Source organism: Cyrtonyx montezumae, unplaced genomic scaffold (assembly GCF_038088225.1).
Source record: "Cyrtonyx montezumae isolate F1298 unplaced genomic scaffold, pur_monq_1.0 scaffold_15, whole genome shotgun sequence".
NCBI classification, from domain to species: domain Eukaryota; kingdom Metazoa; phylum Chordata; class Aves; order Galliformes; family Odontophoridae; genus Cyrtonyx; species Cyrtonyx montezumae.
The window spans coordinates 3,153,364-3,173,795 of record NW_027071881.1 but is presented as its reverse complement, the minus strand read 5'-3'; the positions used below and the strand labels follow the sequence as shown (position 1 = coordinate 3,173,795).

At 49.2% G+C, this 20,432-nt stretch overlaps 1 protein-coding gene across 6 annotated transcripts in view; it reads left to right on the top strand.

Moving 5' to 3' along the window:
- GTF2IRD1 (GTF2I repeat domain containing 1) overlaps positions 1-18,515 on the top strand; it is a 50,540-nt gene extending 32,025 nt beyond the window's left edge. For 4 of the 6 annotated variants that reach the window (XM_065731706.1, XM_065731707.1, XM_065731710.1 and 1 more), the window contains exons 12-28: positions 965-1,002; positions 1,184-1,264; positions 2,509-2,598; positions 2,884-2,943; positions 3,301-3,366; positions 4,467-4,650; positions 5,359-5,417; positions 5,578-5,643; positions 6,357-6,440; positions 7,575-7,758; positions 8,235-8,263; positions 12,646-12,693; positions 14,953-15,030; positions 16,058-16,250; positions 16,586-16,623; positions 17,475-17,611; positions 18,262-18,515. In XM_065731706.1, coding sequence (XP_065587778.1) covers positions 965-1,002; positions 1,184-1,264; positions 2,509-2,598; positions 2,884-2,943; positions 3,301-3,366; positions 4,467-4,650; positions 5,359-5,417; positions 5,578-5,643; positions 6,357-6,440; positions 7,575-7,758; positions 8,235-8,263; positions 12,646-12,693; positions 14,953-15,030; positions 16,058-16,250; positions 16,586-16,623; positions 17,475-17,611; positions 18,262-18,336 — 1,510 coding nt within the window. In that variant the 3' untranslated portion in view covers positions 18,337-18,515. The remainder of the gene's footprint in view (positions 1-964; positions 1,003-1,183; positions 1,265-2,508; positions 2,599-2,883; positions 2,944-3,300; positions 3,367-4,466; positions 4,651-5,358; positions 5,418-5,577; positions 5,644-6,356; positions 6,441-7,574; positions 7,759-8,234; positions 8,264-12,645; positions 12,694-14,952; positions 15,031-16,057; positions 16,251-16,585; positions 16,624-17,474; positions 17,612-18,261) is intronic. The other 2 variants (XM_065731712.1, XM_065731711.1) reach the window with 2 other exon arrangements.
- The last annotated feature ends 1,917 nt before the right edge of the window (positions 18,516-20,432 follow it).

Below are 20,432 nucleotides of genomic sequence, written 5' to 3'. Positions count from 1 at the left end.
TTGGCTCTCCTGCAGGTAGAAATTAACCCTCCCAGTGCCTTGATAACACATACCTGCAGGAAAACAATACGTGTACTTGACAACTAATCAAATCCTGCTTTGTTCTTCCTGCCAATGAGGAAAGCTCTGTTCCCATTAGGAACACAGCATATCCGTACCTGTAGTCCACCCAGGTCAGAGTCTGGGTCTGGGGCAGTGCCAGATGCTGCAGGGCAAAGGGTAACGCAGTGCCCTTGGGGAAGGCATCCCCTGAAATTTCCATGGTGAAAGGCTGCCTTTCACCTCATTGGGAGAGTTTAAAACCCTTCCCAAAGCTCCAGTGTGGCATGCCCTGTACTTACAGACCTAGGCATCCTTTTTACCTGGTTAAGATCTGTCCTTACAGCAGGTTTATTGCACTGCCTGAAGTTGGGCATCATGGAGCGGGTTTGGGTGAGCGAGGAGTGCTTCTAAAAGTCCCCCCTGAACCAGCACAGATGTGAAGCTGCCTCAGAAGGGTTTTCCTTTCCCTCAAGGGACCAGCACTGTGGCTCTGCAGTCCCGTTCCTCCTGTCCTTTACAGCCAAAGTGGTTGTTGTTCTTGCTTAAGAAAGACAGAATATCCATCCTGAAAATGAAAAGTAATCTAATTTGAATGCTGAACACCTTACATAAATTTCTAAGCATGTGAAGTTAACTGTAGACACAAGTTTGAGATAGTGCCCAGTATCCAGGGGAGAAAAGCTCTGGGCAGAATAAATATTTACCGAATCAATTGACTTTTTCCTTTCTCCCTATTTGCTTTCCCTCTATGAGTAACCACACTGTAATGAGGCTTTATGCACTGCTCTCTGCTGCAGTGTGATGGAGTCTGCAAGGTCTGAGGCTGTTAAAGCCCCTGGGATCAGTCCAACGCACGCGCATGGGTTTCAGGCTTTCCCTTTGATTGCTCCATTAGCACCTCTCATCTGCCTTTCCCTTCCAGGTCAGAGAAATGCAGTGTTTCTGAAAGCTGTGAACCAGGTGAGGAATCATTCATTTTCTCCTGCAAAGTGGTGGTGCTGGGGGATTTTGTGCCATCCTGGGAAGCAGGAGGTGCCTGGTGACCTCTGGCTGTTGGGCAGTGCAGTTGCCCACCAGGATCTGCAGGCACAGTGTCTCTGGTTCCCATTGGAGATTGTTTTTGGTTGTCTTTCCCCTGTAGGTACCTCAGGAGAGCTGGGTGGGATCAGACAGATCAAAATCGAGCCGGATGAGCTGGATATAATTCAGATCACTGTTCCAGGTGGGCACCGGGCTCCCTGCTGCTTCTGTGCTGGGAGTGGTGGATCCTGGTGTCTCCAGGTTTTGTTTGGAGAAGCAGCCATGCCTAGAGCAGTTACTGGGCCTGGGTAGCTCACAGAGTGGTAGGGCTGTCCTTAGGGTTTAATGAGTAGCACTTTGCATTTTCAGTGTGCTTTACAAACATTAATTAATAATCTCACCAGAATTAGGGCAGCAACATGACTCTCAATGAGCCTGAGTGCGAGTGATACTGGGGGCAGCAGTGATGCCCTGTCCAACTTGTCCAACTGCATCTGCCCTTATCTTGTTGCACCCAAATTGCTGCAATCTCAACTGCACCCAAATGCACCCATCCCATTAATACAGGGATATTCTGGGAGTCTCCCCAGGATTATCATGGGATGCATTTAACATATGGTTACCATAGGGGAAGGAAAGGAGTGAGGTATGGCGGTAGATCAAACATTTTAATTTTCAACTTGGCAGCTTGTGGAAGAGAAGAAAGTTAATGCATGGCAAGCTGGCAGCATGTGGGAGGAGGAGGTGTTATCACTTCTCCAGCACTGGGTAGATCACACTTGAAGTCCAGAGTCCACTTTTTATTACCTTATTTGAAGATATAGTTCAATCAAAGGGAGTACAGCTTAGGGCAATGAAGGTATTTAATAGAAAAGTGCTCAGGTGCAAGAAGAAATTGATGAAATTTGGATTATTTATCCTGCAAGGAGATGATTAAAAAGTGACCCGATTGAAGTATTTAAACTAGCTAAAGGTTTATTTAAAACTAAATTTGGATAGCTCTTTGAGGGCATTGGACAGTCCGGTATTAGGGGATACAGGCTTTGATTACGAGGGCATACATATATACAGAAGGGAAACTTCAGGAGGTGTCATTTTGTGGAGGAAGGCAGCGTTGGTGGAATACTCTTCCCAAGGCAGAGTAGTTAAGTTAAGCAGCATTAACTTTTTAAGCCAGAACTGAGTGTCTGAATGGAGTTAAGCCAATTAAATCATTCTGAGCTGTTTTTGCTCTTCGTCTTCTGTAGAGGTTAAGAGGAAATTTCTGCTCTTTCCCCTTGGTCTGAGAGGTGGGGTGCATTTCTGGGAGGCGCATGGGGCTCCCACCCAGGCTGAGGATGCCCTTTGTTCAGACCTTGATGATGGACCACCTCCTTCTGAAACCTCTTTTGGAGGATGGTGCCCTTCTCCTTGAAACAAAAGCTGCCCATGCTGTGTTGTCCACAGACCGGTCGCCCAGTTCAGATCAGATGCATGACCCGGTGACCACACACATGGCCTCGGAGGAGTCAAGCTACATCCTTGAAGCAGTAGCAGGTAATGGAAATTATGCATCCAGGAGACTGGTCATCCAGTGCAGTGAGTGATCAGCCAAGCTGATGGAATCAGGGCTTTCTTGCAGTCCAGTTTGGAGCTCAGGCAGGTGGTGTTTGTTGGGTGCTGTCGTGGCATGAACCAAGTGCAGCACTGACAGTCCCAGCCTGCACTTGGGTGTGTGCCCAGAGCTCAGCTGGGTGCCTGTGGGACACCCAGAGAGCTCCTACTGATACGTGGTCTGATTTTACTGGTGCTGGCCACTGCTGATGCTATTTTCCTTGTCAGGGACGGAGAAGGGGCCTGGTGAAGAATCACGACATGAAGAAAAACAGATGGAGGGATCAGGTGAGGTTCTGGTGAACCTGGAGTGCCTCCAATAGCTGCAAGGCCTTGGGAGGTTTGATGGACACGACTGTGTTTGGTGGGCTTCCTGCATTACCTGTGAAGAACTCAGCCCCTGTGCAGAAAGGCACCTCTGTGTTCTGGGGACGTGATACTCAGCCAGTGAGCACTGCTGGCTGACATGGGGACTCTCAGTGCTGCCACTCCACTCAAGAGTAGAGGTCTCTCTCCTCTCGTCTTGTATTGGTAGCATCTTTTAGCCCGGATTCGCTTCCCCTATTTTTTGCATCCTTGCTGCTGTGCAGTGGTGAGATTGGTGCTGTGCTGGAGGCAGCTGATTTCTTTTTTTTTTTTTTGCAGATGGTATAGGGGACGTTTTAAGTCATTTGAGGAAACAAGTAGAAATTTTGTTCAACACGAGATATGGTAAGTTGGTCATTAGCACGTTTGTCATGCCAGGCGCCGGCTTCGGCCACAAGGAGATCCTAATTGCTAAGAAATGTCACCTACTATTTTTCCAAACCAATTGCTGAGTAAAGCTGCAATCTAATTTGTTCATTTACTGTCCACCGGGCTTGTGAACACGTTTGAAGTCTCCCTGGGCCTCGTTACTGCAGCTCTTCCCCTTGGCTTTCTCAGTGCCTTTTTGCTGGCACAGCCCAGGAATTGCCATAGTGACCTTCAGCCCTTCTCTCACTGAAGCGGGGGCTGGCGGGTCCACCCAGCACTGGTTTGAAATACATCCAGGAGGGTTTTCCATCTGACTGGGCTGTGTGGTGGCCAGGAGGGCTGGCGGGATGCAGGGATGTGGTACTCCCTGCCCTGGGGGCACACATCCCATGCCCCAACTTCCTCCCTCCTTACAAAGAAAGACAGAGACATCTGCCAGATAATAATAAACAAGAATCAGATTATTACCTGCTTTCAGTGCCAAAGGATGTCTCCTAGCTTAATTAAATGTAGCAGGGAGTTTGGAGGTGCAGAGAAAACATTTATCTTGCCTCCCGCTACTTTTTATTCAGGTTACTTAACTTGGGAAAAATTCAGCGAGGTCACATGTGCATGTGGTGAACTGGCAAAAGGTTTTTGCTGCTGCTGGGGACAGGAGAGAAAACAGCTCTTTGTATCCAGGCCCAGAGTACAGAGCTGTGAGCCTGTACCTGGGCTCTGTGTAAAGGAAGAAAAGGAGAAGGACCACAGCGCTCTTGGGGAGAGAGAGGGAAGAGCTTCAGATGAAGCTGCCAGTGGAGCAATGGGCTTTGCACAGTGCCCTCCCAGTGATGGACTGGGAGTCATGTCCCCCATCTCTATGTCTAGCTGAAGGATGTCCATGAGATCTGGAAATGGAGTCCCCAGTCCAAACACTTGGTGGTCACCTGGCTTCGTCCCTCAACTCACATCACAGGGCATCCCTACTGGGCACGGGGTAACCAGAAAATCTCTGAAGAGCTCTTCAATGTGTGATGTACCATTTCTCTGCTGCACTGACTCAACATCAAACTAACGAGATCTGTTTTCCTGTGCAGCGAAAGCCATAGGAATATCAGAGCCGGTCAAAGTTCCCTACTCCAAGTTCCTGATGTACCCCGAGGACCTGTTTGTGGTGGGCTTGCCAGAGGGCATCCTGCTGCGGCGCCCCAACTGCTTTGGGATTGCAAAGCTGAAGAAGATCCTCCAAGCAAGCAACAACATCCAGTTTGTCATTAAAAGGTGAGCAGGAGGAGTGGTCATCCCATGGGAAGGTGCTGCAGCTTGGAACTCTTGCTCCTGGGGATGCAGCAGCCGTGTGGTGCCCTGGTCAGCATCCATCTCTAGGTATCTTCAGTGAATTTGCTTGATTAGGAGTCTTGAAATGTCAGGGTACTGGATGTGGGGCAGGGAGAAGGCTTTCCTATGTGCAGTGGCAACAGCCAAGGCCCAGATCTGCACACTTGTGCATGCCACAGGCATCAGGGTGGATGCTTTCCTCACGGTGAGGAGCAGGGGCTGTCCCAAAAAGTGGGAGAGCACTCCAGCAGAGATGGCCAAAAAATAGACAAAGATATTTGTAGTTTTCTTACCCAAACATTGACAACTTTCTGTACATTGAAAGCAGTTAGACAGGCTTTTCCTGTCCCTGAGAAATGTTGGGACCACGTTTCATACAAGTTTGGAGGTGCTGATTTAAGCTAGTCAGCTGTCACAAGCTTAATCTTATCCCATGGAGTGTTACATTGGCTCACTAAAGAGGCTGTCTGCATGAAAATTATTGCCGAAGTTCCCTCGCTGTATTGCAGGAGCTTTAAAATTGCATTAGCCTGATATGTTTAGTGGGCTTGCAGCTGTAGGATCCTCGGTGATAGATGAAGCAGTAAAATGTTGATGGCTGTGCTGGATGGGGACCTGCTCACGCTGTGTCTGCTTCTTGCTGTTTTCCAGACCGGAGCTCCTGGCAGAAGGCATTAAGGAGATGTCTTTGGACAGCCCAGGAGCTAAAGGTAGGGCTTGAAAACTGTTAGTGATGGGGTAGGAGAGGAGGGAGAGCACATCCCTACAGCACATCTTGTGCCACCTTGTTTTTGCCCTGTGCAAAGGCAGCCATGGTGGTCCAGCCCATTGGTACCGCTGATCCTAATGGCTCTCTGTCCCCTGCCCCAGCTGCCAGCGAGAGGGACTGCGGTGATGCACTGCTGGATGATGCCGTGAAGAGACAGGGCTTCCAAGGTGGGCTCTGAAGGGAACAGCTGTGGAAATGGAGGAGCTGTAACATTTCAGGGCTTTCTGGGTGGGGAGAGGAGGACACAGTGGGAGAGAGAGACAAAGGGAAGATGAGCGGTGAATGCATGGCTGTGGGCAGTCCCGTGGGTCCACACAAGGGGCTCTGAGTGATGCCCTAATTAAACAGCTTTGCTTATGACACCATCTGACCTTGTGAGATACATAATGAAGTCTTCTAAGATTTTGATTTTGCCTATTTTTTGTCTTTTTTTTTAACGTAAACACCACTCCCATCCACAGCTCGTCTCTCCAGTGGGGCGGATCTGTTGGGGCAGCTGTGTGCAGGGGAACAGTCAGCAGTGGGGATCCCATGGCTTGGGATGGGCAAGCTCTGCCCTGCTCCAGCAGCCCTCAGCCAGGGATGGAGGCTTTGAAAGGACTTTGGCTTTTCAGGCTTTCGAATGTGTTTTATTTTAATGCTGGTAATTATCACCACTGAATCTTTGATTTCATGCAGCTTTTATTCTTAGCAAACAGGCGGGGAAAAAAAAACATATTTCTGTTTAGATTATTTTTAAGGACTTTGAATGGCCTACTCCAGAGATTAGCTAATTGCAAGATAAGGACTTCCCTATAATTAGAAAATCGTATTACTTAAAAGTCACAGAGTGCCTTTTAATTTAACAGCAGAAGTCCATAATTGTTTCTTTATTTTACAGAAAATTATGATGCCAGGCTTTCCAGAATAGACATTGCTAACACACTGCGGGAACAAGTCCAGGACCTGTTCAATAAGAAATATGGTGAGAAGTCAGGGTGGGAGCTGCTTTCATTCCCCTCTGTCTCCTCCCTGATTTTTTGCCCTCTCCCCTCCCTCTCTCCCAACACCTCCTTGTCAGGTGTGTTCATACAGCTTCCCCTCCCCATCCAGAGCTGCTGTTGTTGTGCTGGGTGCACCAGGGTTGGATATTAGGAAAAATTCCTTCTCAGAAAGAGTGGTGAGGCATTGGCACAGGCTGCCCAGACTTCCTTGGAAGTGTTCAGGAGCTGTGGAGATGTGGCACTGATGAACGTGGTCAGTGGTATGGTGGTGGTGGGTTGATGGTTGGACTACATGATCTTACTGGTCTTTTACAACCTTAATGACTCTGTGGTGTGAGGGAGACAGGGAATGTTGGGAAGAGAGGGGGTCCACAGTCAGTGCTGTGGTACTGCTCTTCCCATCTGCCAGGGGGATGCAAAGGACAGCTGCTTGGGCTCTGCAGGGTGTCAGTGTGCACTGCCCACCCAATCATTTGCTGTTATCAAGCAGGGCAGAGAAATGTCGTTATCTCATTTTCTAGATGGGTTGAGGCTTTCCCAGGTTCCTAGGCAATCGTTCAACAAACCAGTGCAGTTAGTGCAAGGAAATCATAGAATGCCTTGGGTTGGAAGGGCCGTAATTATCATCTAGTTCCGGCTCGATGCCATGGGCTGGTTGCCACCCACCAGATCAGGGTGCCCAGGGCTCTATCCAGCCTGGCCTTGAATGTCTCCAGGAGTGGAGCATCTTCTGGGCAACCTGTGACAGTGCCTTGCTGCCCTCAGAGTAAAGAATTTGTTCTTAACAACTAACCTACATTTCCCCTCTTTTACCATGAAGCCAGCCCCCCTTGAACCTGTAGACAGATGTGAGAGACAGGGTGTGGATATGATATCCACAGTAACATCCCCAGACAAACAGCAGTGGCTTCTCCATCCCTCCCACCGCTCTGCATGGCCTCTCCTCTGCCCCAGCAGCTCTGCCTCAGGACCCATCACCCCCATGGTTGAGGCTGAACATGCTGCTCCCTGATCTGGCTCTACAGTGGGGTTTTGGAGGACTGGGATGGAGTCAGAGCCACTGTCAGAATAGCATTGCTGCCATCCCACGTGCTTTCCTCTTGCTCCTCTTCCAGGTGAAGCCTTGGGGATTAAATACCCCGTACAAGTGCCATACAAGCGGATCAAGAGCAACCCAGGCTCGGTGATCATCGAAGGCCTACCCCCTGGCATCCCCTTCCGCAAGCCGTGCACCTTTGGCTCGCAGAACCTGGAGAGGATATTGGCTGTAGCTGATAAAATCAAGTTCACAGTGATGAGGTAGGACCCCGAGGGCTGCAGGCCACCCTACAGGGCAGTGGGGAGAGGGGAAGGGTCTGGCATGGGACTGCCGTGCCACTGCCTAAATTCACCACTCCGGTAAATACCGCATATATCTCCAGCCCCTGAGACAGCAATTCAGTTGGTAGTCAGTGGTTTGGAGTGAGCTATAAATCGTGCCCTCCTTTGGCTCTTTCCTCCCATCTGCTGCCCAAGGAGGAGGTGAGGAGCTGCTCAGGGTGCTGCTGGCAGGGCTGCAGCCCCCCAAAAATGGCTCAGTGTGATGAAACAGGGTGCTGAGTGTGTCTGCAGAGACGTCCCTGCTGCTCGTCTTGGAGGCTTGAGGTGGGAGAATGAAGAGCTTGGGGGAGAAGCAGGTTTTCCTGCACATCTGTTACTTGCTGAGTGTTCTCCCAGGGGTGTGCTCCTGGTGGCATTTCCCTTGAAATCTTCATTTTGCCTTCTTTGTTTTATAGGCCTTTCCAAGGACTCATCCCCAAACCCGGTAAGAGACAGTGCCTTTTTGCCTAAGCAGTGCTTTGCCTCGCTGTTTATTATTGGGCAGGGAGTTGCAAGATGTGAATGGGGCACTAATTTTATCAGCTGGAAGAAGATTGCTGCTGACCTTGCTTGCTTGTGTTTCCTTTTTTGTTGTTGCTTTGTGTGTGTGTGTGTTTTGTTTGATGCATTTGATAATGTTCCCCTGACCAGGGCAGCTGGCCTCAGCTTCACCCACGTGCACGGCTATTTCCTTGAAATGACAGCATTTTTGAAGAGCTGATCTAGGGCAGGAGTCTGCTTTCTGCACTTAGCAAAGCACGTGGGCTTAAAAATGAGTATCTGTTGCAATCAGATGGCGACTTCAGCAGTAAGGGAGAGCTGTGTGCTCACCTGTGGGGCTGCAGCACTCCCGTGTCCCACCATGGCCACTCTTGCTCCCTGAAAAAGAGAGCTGCTACTGGAAATACACTTAACAACCTGCCTTTGTTTCCAGTGTCTGTAATTACAACCGAAAGAAGTGCACAGATGGGTGCAAAAAGCGTTGTCATCTTTTATGGATGGCTTTCCATTTTCTTGGCCAGCCTCCAAGAAGATGGCACAGTTTAGGGAAGAAAAATCTGACACAGAGGAAAACATTTATACGGCCTCATTGGAATGGCAGGAAGGTGTTGGACTGCAGAGCTGGCTCTGACAGCAGTGCTCTCTGATGCTCAGCACTTGGTCCATCCGTTGGTTCTGCCCAGCCAACCCCACGGGGAGGTTTGGGTGAGGATTCCCATCTTCTGGTGCTCAGCACTAAGGTCAGGCCTCACATCAGCCAGATCTTAAATGAGATAGGATTTGGTTTTTCAGTGGAATCATGTGGATGGAACACGGGAATGAGACGAGGACGCACCCACTGCTCCAAGCTCATCTTGTCTTCCCACTCCCTGCCATAATCTGGATAATTACATTAAGAGACACTGATCTGACACAAATCACGCCATTAACAAAGGAGCACATCAGAAGGCAAATATTTCATCCTGCCAGCTGGCTTGGGAACACAGTATGATAGATAGAGGTGTAGAAAAATTTGATTTTAATTTCAATGCCCGGTATTTTTCTTCCTCCTTTCCCAGCTGAAGATGTGCACCATGGGTCTGCCCATGCTAGCACAAAACCCAAGATGTTTTATCTGTGTGTTGTCTTTCCTGAGGGGGTTCAGGAGGAGTTCACAACATCTCTGCCCCATAAAAGCCCCACTGACAGCAATTAACATCTCTCCTGCTTCTCCATGACCTTATGCCTCGGTGGAGGGTGGCAACACAGTTGTGTATCACCATGCGTTACAATTGATCTGCCTTAACAAAACGAATAGCCACGGATTAAACAAAATTCAAATGTAAGGGACACTGTCATGTTTTCCTTCCACCTCCATCTTTTGTCGTGATGCCCTGCCACGTAGAACTGAGAGCAGCAGAAGTGCATGCTTGGCATTGCAACAAAATCAATGGCAATCTCTTTTATTTCACGGAGGAGTGTTAAAATGAAAGCAACTGCTACTCCCAAACAGAATGGCGTTGCAAAGGCATCGAGAAGCTGGAAAGCCCAGGAGATGGCTTTATGAATTATAAGAGAGGTTATGTTTTTGAGGATCATCTTGCCAAAAGTTAGGTGAAAATATATACTGTAAGGGAGAAAGGAAATTTAACCTAAAGGATTTTTGTTTGTTGTTTTTGTTTTCTTGCCCTTGAATCTCTTGGGTGAGATTGTGGTTGCCTTTGAGCTGCGTTGTGATATTTTGTTTGCTTTAAAATTGTGGTGCACCTCCTGCATGGAAATACCCTCAGGGCTGCAGGAGCTGCGTGCATTGATGTTCTCTGTGGGGATCCCGTCCTCTTGAGTGCAGCAGGGATAGATAAATGGATGTGATCCAGTCTGAGTGCCTGGTGCTCTTTCCCTGCACATGATCTGTTGTTCCTCTGCCGAGGTGTTCTCCCTGGGTCTCAGCTGTGGGGATCAGACTGGCTGCTGTGTGTGTGCCAAGAGCTCAGTGCTCAGGAGAAAGGGTGAGAGGCTCAGCCATGGTCCCAGTGCTGCTGACCCAGGAGCCTGCTCTCCTTGTAGTGAGCATTGGTGGGGGGATAGGGGCTGCAGCCCTCTGCACCATGGGATGTTCTCTCCACCAGTTTCCATTCTCCCCACCCCTGGTATCCACTTCACAAACACTTTTTGAAAAGCAAAGCGATCTTTTGGCATTAAAACAGAAGCAGAAATTATGAGGGTGAAGCTGCAGTACTATAAACATGGCACTCATCCTTTCTCTTCTCCTTTCCCGAGGCACAGAGATACAAAACGGGCTTCATTTGAGCCTTTGGAAAAAAATAAGAAAAAAAGAAAAAAAGAACCAAGCATAAGTAATCTAGCAGAAAAAAAAAATCTTTCTGTATGTTAATTTTTATGTGCTTTGATTGAAAATGTACACCAGCTCCATCTGTCCTATTCCCCAAACTCCCTACCACCCTGATAGATTATTTCCCATACTCCAATTAATAAAGTAGGGCAGGCAGTGTTCTTTAATTAAAAAAGCCACACATCCAGGCATCCTTTTCCTTTTCTTTTTTTTTTTTCATTTCTTTTTTTCTTTTTTAATCATGAGAGCACCATCCTCCGCGGGACTTTGATGAGATGTGCCTCGCCTTGGAAGCCCCTAATGGCAAATAAAAAGGAGAGCAAAGCCCTCGGTGTGCAGAGGCTGGAGCAGAGCACGGCTCCATTGGCACACTCCCAGGGCTGCCCCTGTGCTTAACCCCTGCCACAGCCCCTGAGTGCTCCTTCCTTCTGCTCTGCCTTCCCTTCAGCCAGGGTGAATGATTGCCTGTTTACCTCTAAGCTGGTTAGCATCTGAGACTGAGGGTGGAGCACCAAGGGGATGATGGTGTAGACGGCTGTAAATGAAAAAGAGGGGAAGTGTGCACTAGGTGTTGGGAAGAAAGTCTTTATCAGAGGGTGCTGAGGGGTTGGCACTGCTGCCCAGAGCTGTGGCTGCCCTATCCCTGCAGGTATCCCAGCCCGTGGGTGGGCCCTGGGCAGCCTGAGCCCACGGCAGGGGTGGGGCAGGGGGGGCTGTGAGGACCCTTCCAACCCAACCATTCTATGGTGCCATGATAAATGTATCTTCCAAGCCTGTATCTAAACACCCATACAGATTGCCTTGAACTTTGCCTTTCGTTTCCTCTTTCCCCCTTCCATGTACTCACACAGCATCCTTGCACTGAGGAGGCAGCACTGTCACCCAGCTAATCCCAGCCCTGTGCTTGCTTTGCACTTGCTTTGCTCCCCATCAGCCTCATATCCTCCTTCAGACACCCCAGACCTCTGTTCCCCAGAGTTGAGCTGAGTGGTGGCCGCACTCTGGCATGTTTCCTGTTCTGTGCCCAGGAGCAGCAGCATGACCCTGGGGGTTGGCTGAGCACATGTGGGTTAGCAGGGCAAGGAAGTAAATTATCTTTCCTAATGAGTGTGATTTCATAACAGCACCTCAAAACCTCCACCTGCTGGAAATGTTTGGGTTCGTTTTACTGATTTACTACCAAACAGATAGATTTTAATAACTGCTGTGGCTGATTCACCTCCTGTCTGTGCTCAGCCCCATCCCAGCACCCCGATCCCTGTCCCAGGTGGGTTTTCCTTTCCCACGTCGGCGTGTCCCACTTGCATCTCTTCCTCCTTGCACAGTGTATTCACTGAAAAACGTTGGCCTGAATTTTACAACCTCTGCTTGAAATGTTCATGCCTGTGCCTATTTCGAGAAGCTTCGCGTTGCTCTTCTCTCTGCTCAGCCCACCGGGACGCGCTCCCCTGCTTGCCCAACCCTTCCCCTGGGCTTTCCCATTTGTGGGACTGTCAGCACGTTCTGTCCCTGCCTCCCCACCGGGGCTCTTCCCCAGGAAATCCATTTCTTTTTGATGTTGCTTGTGTCGAAGTCAGCAGTGAGGCTCAGCCTCTCCTTAGGGAGCTCTTTTCTCCGTTTCTCCCCGTTGCTGCAGAACTAACCCAGTTCCCCTCTGCCTTCCAGCTGCTGCAACCTCTGATTTTCCCTCCCACTCCAGTGATGTTTGCCCACTCTCCTGAACGCGTGCGTCTCTTGGGCTCCCACTCTGTAACCCCGTGGGATGCTTGGATACTCGGGCACGTCACAAATCAGTGCAGAGCACACTCCAGTCAGCCCGTGGCACTCAGCCTCCACCATCTCTGTGCCACAAGGCCTTGGGACCAGAGGAGTTTTACAGGGAGAGCATCGCCCTGGGTTTTGCTTTTGTTTGTGAACAAGAAACCAAGCTGTAGCACTCATTGCTCTCTTTTTCTTTCTCTCTTTTTGTTTTCTTCTTTTAACTTGCGCTGTAGCCCCTAGACGGATAACGTCATTGGAAAAAGCGTACGCTGCTTTGAATGGTACGTAGCTCAGTTGATGCATCGTAGATGGTAGCAGACAAGAAATGCACTTGCGTTTCAATGTGCGAAAGAAAACGTGTAAAACCCCCAAGTTTCAGGTATTTTTTTCCTCTCTGCTGTGTTTCCCTGCGATACTGAGAACCGAATGATGCAGTATGTGTGAACAGTGTTCTGTTGTTGTTATTAATCCCCTCTGCGCGTCTGGCCACGTGTCTGGATGCTTAGTGCCTGCTCCCACAAGTCCCACTTGGAAAACACGCATGGGTGGAGCTGCTTCTGATTGTATTTAAGCCCACGTCACCATGGAACAGCCTAAAGTAATGTTAGTGTATTAATCCAGAGGTACAGTGAGAAGAACCTGTGGGTGCCCCATCCCTGGAGGTGCCCCAGGCCACGAGTGGGCCCCCTGTAAGATCCCTTCCAACCCAAACTGTTCAGTGGTTCTGTGATTTCAGCTTGGGTATTAGGAAACATTTCTTCTCCCTCAGAAAGAGTGGTGCTGCAGTGGCACAGCTGCCCAGGGAGTGGTGGGGGCACCGTCCCTGGAGGCGTTCGGGATACGCGGAGATGTGGCACTGAGGGATGTGGTCTTGATGGGGATGGGTCAGCAGTTGGACTTGGTGATCCTAATGGTCTTCTCCAACCTTGATGCGTGGCTCTATGAAATGCCTTGGTGGCACTGGTTATTTTCCAAAGCCAAATGTTTGAATGTCAAGGCAGGCCGAGGTCCCTCCTGCTCCATGGCACAGAGCCTCCTCTCTGGCTTCTCTGTTACGCATGCTCAGTTCCAGCTTTGTCGTGGCACTCGCATATCCCTGGATGGGAATCAAGGAGCACCACAAGGCAGAACAAACCCTGGGGTTCTGTCTGTGCCCGTTGGGTCTCTGGGGGCATTAGTGGAAAGGAGAGAGCTTCTGCATTTGTCTGTCTTGGAGGAAAATGAAACAAGTGAGAACACATTGCTTTGATGCTTCTTTGTCTGCTACCATCTATACATCCATACGGGTGTCTGTATACATCCCAGAAACTGAGCATAAATGACAAGGAAGTCACAGAGGGAGCCCGCAGGGTTTGCCCCCTGCAGCAGCAGCCTGGAAATCAGAGGTCCTTGGGGATGCTTCTTTTATTTTCTTCTGTTTTGTTTAGTTTTGCTCCATTCTTTCAGGCTCCTTTTGTTGCTGTTTCTGGGTTTGAAGCACAGCTTGGCCTGGATGTTCCTTTCTTAGAGAGTTCTCCCCTTTCTTTCCTAGTTGTGGGGAAACACGTTTGGAATACAAAACCATAGTTCTCGGGCTCAGCAGCTTGAGAGGAGGCTTTCCTGAGGGCACAGAGCTTTAAGGATGGAGCTCCTGCCCCACACCCAGCCCTGCAGCAGCAGGGCATCAGTTTGTGCCACAAGGGCCACATCTCCACTCAGGGAGGCAGGGAGCCACACGACTGTGTCCATAAAGCAAACTTTCAGGCTGGGTGATTGCTCAAAATCAAATTAAATCACTCCAGAGTGTGGGTGGAAGATGCTCAGATCCTTGCTGGCCATACCATGGCTTGCAGTGCCCACCTTGGCCCTGGGCAGAGGTGCCTGTCTTGAGCACAGCAAGCTCAGTTCTTGGTGGGGATGCCTCTGCGATTCCCGTATTGAAGGAGCTTTGTATCCTAGGGCTGGGTGGGTGATCTGTGGCAAGATGAGGAAGAACTTCATTTGCTCACTCCATAGTGTCTGTGGGTGGAAAAGCACCAAAGGAGGCAGGAATCAAACACTTCCATTTTGTCCTGAGCCCCCTGAGGTTGCCGTGTAGCTGTGAGAAGTCTCCTGGTGCAGGCATGGTGCTTAAAATGAGAGCACAGAGAAGAAACCGGTTGGCATGATGAGGGTAATTAAAAAAGCTAGTAAAGCCAAGCTGATTATATGGCATATTATAAAACAATTCTGTACTTAGGAGCCCGGCTCTAAAAGTGCTATCGTATTCCTTGATGTCACTTGGGGGAGCGTTTGTGGCACTCAGGGTCTGAATCTCCATTGCTTTGCATATTGTGCAGTCATTCCCAGCACCACAAAGTGGATGTAAAAGTCTCTCAAGCATGGAGGCGTGCAGCAGATGCAGATCTGGCTGCGTTCTGTAGCTGCCTTGCACTGCTCTAGGAGGTGGCAGAAGGTGCAGGCAGAGAGCCTGGAGCTCAGTGTCCTGGCAGTGTGGGACGGGTTCTCTGTGGGTCAGAAGGAAACGGGGGATTTAATTCACTGCCCTTTTTGCTTTGCAGATGAGGATGACGCCAACAGGCTCGGGGAGAAGGTGATTCTCCGAGAGCAAGTGAAAGAGCTTTTCAATGAAAAATACGGTGAGCCTCCCGCCTGCGTGCTGAGCAGGGCGAGTTTGTTTTTGCTGACAGCAGCTGTAGTTAAAATTAATTAGGCTGAAGGGCTCTATTTATAGGCTGAGCACATGGCAGCCTGCCGCAGCACCAGGTTCTTCCCGCTGCAGCCTGGCCCTGGGGATGTTCCTGCAGGTGGGACCGTGACCTTCTGGGGGGGTGGGGAGGGAATTGTGCTGTCTGCAGGCTACCTGTGCTGCCCGCTGGGCGTTTGGGAAAAGGAATAGGAATATCATAGGAATATCATATCAACTGGAATTGAGGGAAAATAGGAGCTGGCAAGGGGATGCACAGCCCTGAGCAATGTCACCGGCTCTGCCCATGGGCTGTCCCCTTGCTGCTCCTTGCCATCACTCAGTGGTTGTTTCCTAAGTCCCAGAGGCTCTCAGCCCCACAGTGGCAGTTTGGTAGCACACTTGGGCAGCCAGTTCCTAAAAGTAACTGAAAGAGAAGGGAAGACAGCCAGCTGATGGCAAAAGGGGGTGAGAGGGGCTTTTAGGATCAGAACCAGCACAGGAGGGAGGGATGCTTGCTGTGCAGGAATTAAAGGGCTACTCAGAGTAATGGACAGTGGGTTTAAGCTATGCAGAACAAAGGACTTCAGTGCTGCGTGTGATTAAATGGTTATATTTCACTGCCACTGGATGCTGAAGAGATGAAGGAATTATGAGCAATTTCTGAAGCCATTCTCGGATTCTGCGATCTCTTGCGGCTGTTGAATGCGGCTTGCTGGATGTGATCACCACCCCAGTGACACCCAAAACTGCTGTTAGCTGGAGAAATGAAGGCTAGCAAGTGATAGGCAGGCAGGAAATTGGACAGGCAGACATGCAACAGCTCAGTGAGACATGGCTGCAGCATGGTGATGCAGCCCCACAGCAGCTCTGTGGTCAGCACAGCAGCTGTGGCTTCTTCTGTGGCTCTCACTCCTCAGGTTGGTGTTGTCCCAAGCCCTGTAAGGTGAAGCCTTATGTCCTCTGCTCTGCCCTTACAGGAGAAGCTCTGGGCTTGAACCGACCCATCATGGTGCCCTACAAACTCATCAGGGACAGCCCCGACGCGGTGGAGGTCACCGGCCTGCCGGATGATATCCCTTTCCGAAACCCCAACACCTACGACATCCACCGGCTGGAGAAGATCCTGAAGGCACGGGAGAGCATCCGGATGGTGATTATCAACCAGCTCCAGTAAGTTCTCCCAGCTCTGTGGCTGCTAATTAGGTCCCATCCCCATTTCTCCAGCCATCAGTTGGGTAACTCCCTCTGGGGCCACCAGCATGGGACCGTACTACTGTGTACCCATAGAAAGCCTGTTTCACAGGAGGTGCTCAGCCTTTAATCCCCTCTCTCCCACACAGTTTGAGATGCCACTGTTGGGAAGGGGCATGGCATTGGCACCGGGGGCTGGCATGGGTCAGATCAGGGGATGGCCCAGAGACCCAGTGAGTTGTTTGGGATTTCTTCCCTCCAGAGAGGAGTGGAAGGTGTCCGCAGGCTCTGACCCCATGTTGTCTCCTACACAGGCCATTCTCCGAAATCTGCACTGAGGCCAAACCAACAGGTAAGGGCTGGGCTGTGTCTGTGACTTTCCTTGCAGTGTGGCAGAGAAAATGCGGGGGCAAAATGGATGGGAGCCGTGGGGAGGCATTAGTCTCTCCTGCATCCCTCACCAAGGCTAGGGGTAGGATCTGACCTATAAAATGCAAATGTATAAAATGTCAGACTCAGCACCTGCTCAGAAGCAACCTGTTGGCTCTGGTTTGTACTGCCATGAGCTGGCGAGAGATCCGTGCTCTTAGACTCAAATTTTCAGCATGTTCTGGAGGACTGTCTCTTTCCCATGAGCAATTTATTCACCATGGGCAATTTATTCACTGGTTAAAGCCCTTAATTTCATCTGTCGTTTATCCATTGATATTCTTCTATGAAAACAAGGTTTCTGTGATCCCTCTGAATGCATTTTTCTCTGTCCTGTCCTCCCCAGTAAATTTCATTTAATCAAATGTGTCAGAATTAGCAGCTCTGGAGATAATTAGGATCCTTTTTGTTTTATGAAAATAAGTGGCTAGGGAGAGGAGAGAGATCTGGCAAACATGCAGTTTGAGCTGATGTAGAATGAGACAGATTAGAAACTTTATATATATATATATACACGCATATATATATGGGTATATAATGTATATGTACATATTTGTAATCATAAAATCATTAAGGTTGGGAAAGATAAATGAGATCCCCAAGTCCAACACCAACCCACACCTGCTATGCCCACTGCCCACATCCCTCAGTGCCACATCTCCATGGCTCTGGGACACCTCCAGGGATGGTGACCCCCCCACCTCACTGGGCTGTTCTCCCCTTGGCCATGCTTGTGGGGTGCAGCTGTCTCATTTCTCTCCTCTCTCCCTGCAGAAAAAGACAGCAGTGTTCCCAAGCGGAAGAGGAAGAGGATCTCCGAAGGAAACTCGGTATCTTCCTCTTCCTCATCCTCCTCTTCCTCCTCTTCTAATATGGAGTCTACGTCGTCAACAAATCAGATCTCGCTTGTGGTAAAGCCTTCCATATATTAAGTGGTTTACTGCCTGTCTACCTTTCAGCTTCAGGACGCTGCTTTTTGCTCTCCTCTAACCATCAGCACTCTGCCTGGCAAGCTCTGTAAAGCTCAATGGCGTGGCCAGGCTTGGCAAAGGAGGGGATGCAGCTTTGGGGCTGCCCTTCCCTGCTGGGTTTGCCAGCTGTCTCAGTGGAGCAATGCTCCTTGGGGCTCCATCCTGCCCAAGTGGAGGTGATGGTGGCCCCATGGCCCCATAGTGGCTGCTGGCAGGACCCAGCATCCCTCTTCAGTCCCTATTCCAGGAGCAACGCTGAGCTCCTGCACAGATCTGAACTACAAAAGTAGGAAATGAAAGCAGTGGAGCTGCATTCAGCCTGCTCTCCCTCAGGGCTTGGCTTCAGTTGTGGATGGTACCAAATGCTTCTTAGAAAAAAAAATACACAAGAGAAATGTAGTCCTAAAAGGCTTTTTTTTTTTTTTGTCAGCTTTGCTGGTGGAGTTTTGCTTTTGGGTTGGTTTTTTAATCTTGTTTCGAAAGTGGGAAAACTGCTCATGTCTGAACGTGTCAGAGATTTGATGTATGCATGCTTTGGTGTTGTGTCCTAATGGAGACTTTTGCCTTCTTTTTCTTTCCCTCTCTTTCAGCAATGGCCCATGAACATGTACATGTTAGACTATGGTGGTCTAAATGTCCAGATCCCAGGACCTATTAACTATTAGACCTCAATACCGAATAAGAACCTCAAATGAAAGAATAAATAAATAAATGTAATTTATGTAAAAAGTGTATATTCCAATATGTATCGATGCCTTTTAGTTTTTCCAATGATTTTTACACTATATTCCTGCCATCAAGGCCTTTTTAAATAAAAATAAAAAGTGTTGCCTTGCTCTTAAAAGTACTTATTTTATTATGTACATTGTTGACAAATAACATCTGTAGGAAGGAGAAAGTGCAGGACACCTCTGTCGGACCTTGTGTGCATTGGCTGCTGATTGAAGTCTTCATGACCTTGCTGTTGGGAACCAAGAGGATTTGGTGCTTCACTTGCTGCTGATGTCTTCAGATTGGAAGCAAAGGTGTAAAACCTCACTGAGAGCTGCAGGAGGAACGGCATGCTGCCTTCCGAAACAGTGAAGTTGTGTAGGGCTTTGGGCAGCCTGGTCCAGGGAGTGTCCCTGCTCATGGATTGAACTGGGTGAGCTTTAAGGTCCCTTCCAACCCAAACCATTCTGTGATTCTATGATCTGTGATTTCCTGCAGAGATTTGGTGCCTTAAGGGGGGAAGAAAGCTTGTGTGGTCTGTGCAGATTGAGCTCTGGTGCTCAACCCATGCCATGGACCAAAAGCTGCAGGTGTTACATAGAGATGGGGAGAGCAGAGGTGGCATTGGTCACAGGCATCAAAGTCACTCATGATGGCTTTTCCAAATGTAACACACTGCTGTGTTGGCTTTGTGAGTCCTCTTGGGATGTGCATGAGTCCCCATCTCTGTGCTGGCAAAGGGTTCTGAGCACAGGAGAAGCTGTTTCAATGCAGCTGCTATTTCATTTCCTCATTCTCAACTTGCTGTGGAGTTGGATGCAAATGATGGCATGAGATAATAAAAGCCTCACCAAATGTAGCAGAAGGCATGAGGCTGGCAGCTGGAAGAAGGGCAAAGATCCGTACCTATGACCCCAATTAGACGTGCAGTTTGACATCTGATCAGTTGGCATCTAAATCTGTAGTCTTTCATGTTTCTGCCTGGTGCTGAAACCCCATGGCATCTCCAATTAGGAAACAAAGAAACATGCTTTAGAGGTAAAAAAAACCCCACAGTTTCTCTCTTCCAAAATGTCTGAAAGGAGCTCGCTCACAGATCAAACCACCCCGAGGAGGTGTCTCCTGGGAGGGCACATTCATTATATTTTGACTTTCCTGATTTTTTTGCAGTATAAAGGCCTGGTTCCAGAACACTGAGAGCAGCACTGAGGCTGGGTAATGAGCAAGGACCCCAGTGATGTGCAGGCAGGGATCCCAGCACTGAGCCAAACTGGGGCACTGAGCTGCACTGGGGACTCATAACTGTTCAGAATGCATTCATAAAGGCTGGAGAAGTGGGGAGAAAGGGAGGAGAGGTGGAGCCAGCAGGGCTGCTTCCACTGTAGACCACCTCATTTCCCCAACCGGGAGCATTAGGGTCATTCTGGACCTGAATTCGGGTGCAGCAACCCCTGCTCCGGACATGGCTTAATTCAGTGTTTCAGTCAGCCCGTGCCCTCTGTGATGGGATGGGATGGGATGGGATGCAGCCAGCTGGCACCAGGCTGGGATTTGGAGATGTTGCACACTTATAGTCACATTTTGAGGAGTGAAGAGCAGTAATTCCTGCTGACCCTACTCCCCAAAACTCCATATCTTGCTTTATTGCTGCTTTCCCTCAGCTGTAATCTCGCAACTTCGCTCCTCTTGGTCCTTTAGTGCAGGGTATTTTTATACCCAGTTTTTGTGTGTAACGTGATTATCTGCTCAATGGGATGCGCTCTGTCACAATTAGAAGATGCAGATCTTAACACTTGAGCCATGTTCCTCATTTATTACTTTTCAAAGAGTTTGGTAGGTTTTTTTGTTGTTGTTGCCTATGTGTTTGCAAATCCAATAACAATCCTCATTAGGAGTTGCAAAACATGAAGCCATTTTGATCCCAGGCAGATGGCAGCTAAATGAAGTTTAATTAAAGAATGAGCGCTTTGATTCAAATCATTTTTAAAAAATATAGTGCACGGAGATGCTAGAGAGCAGCATAAACAGCATCTGTGCTGCATTCAGAGCC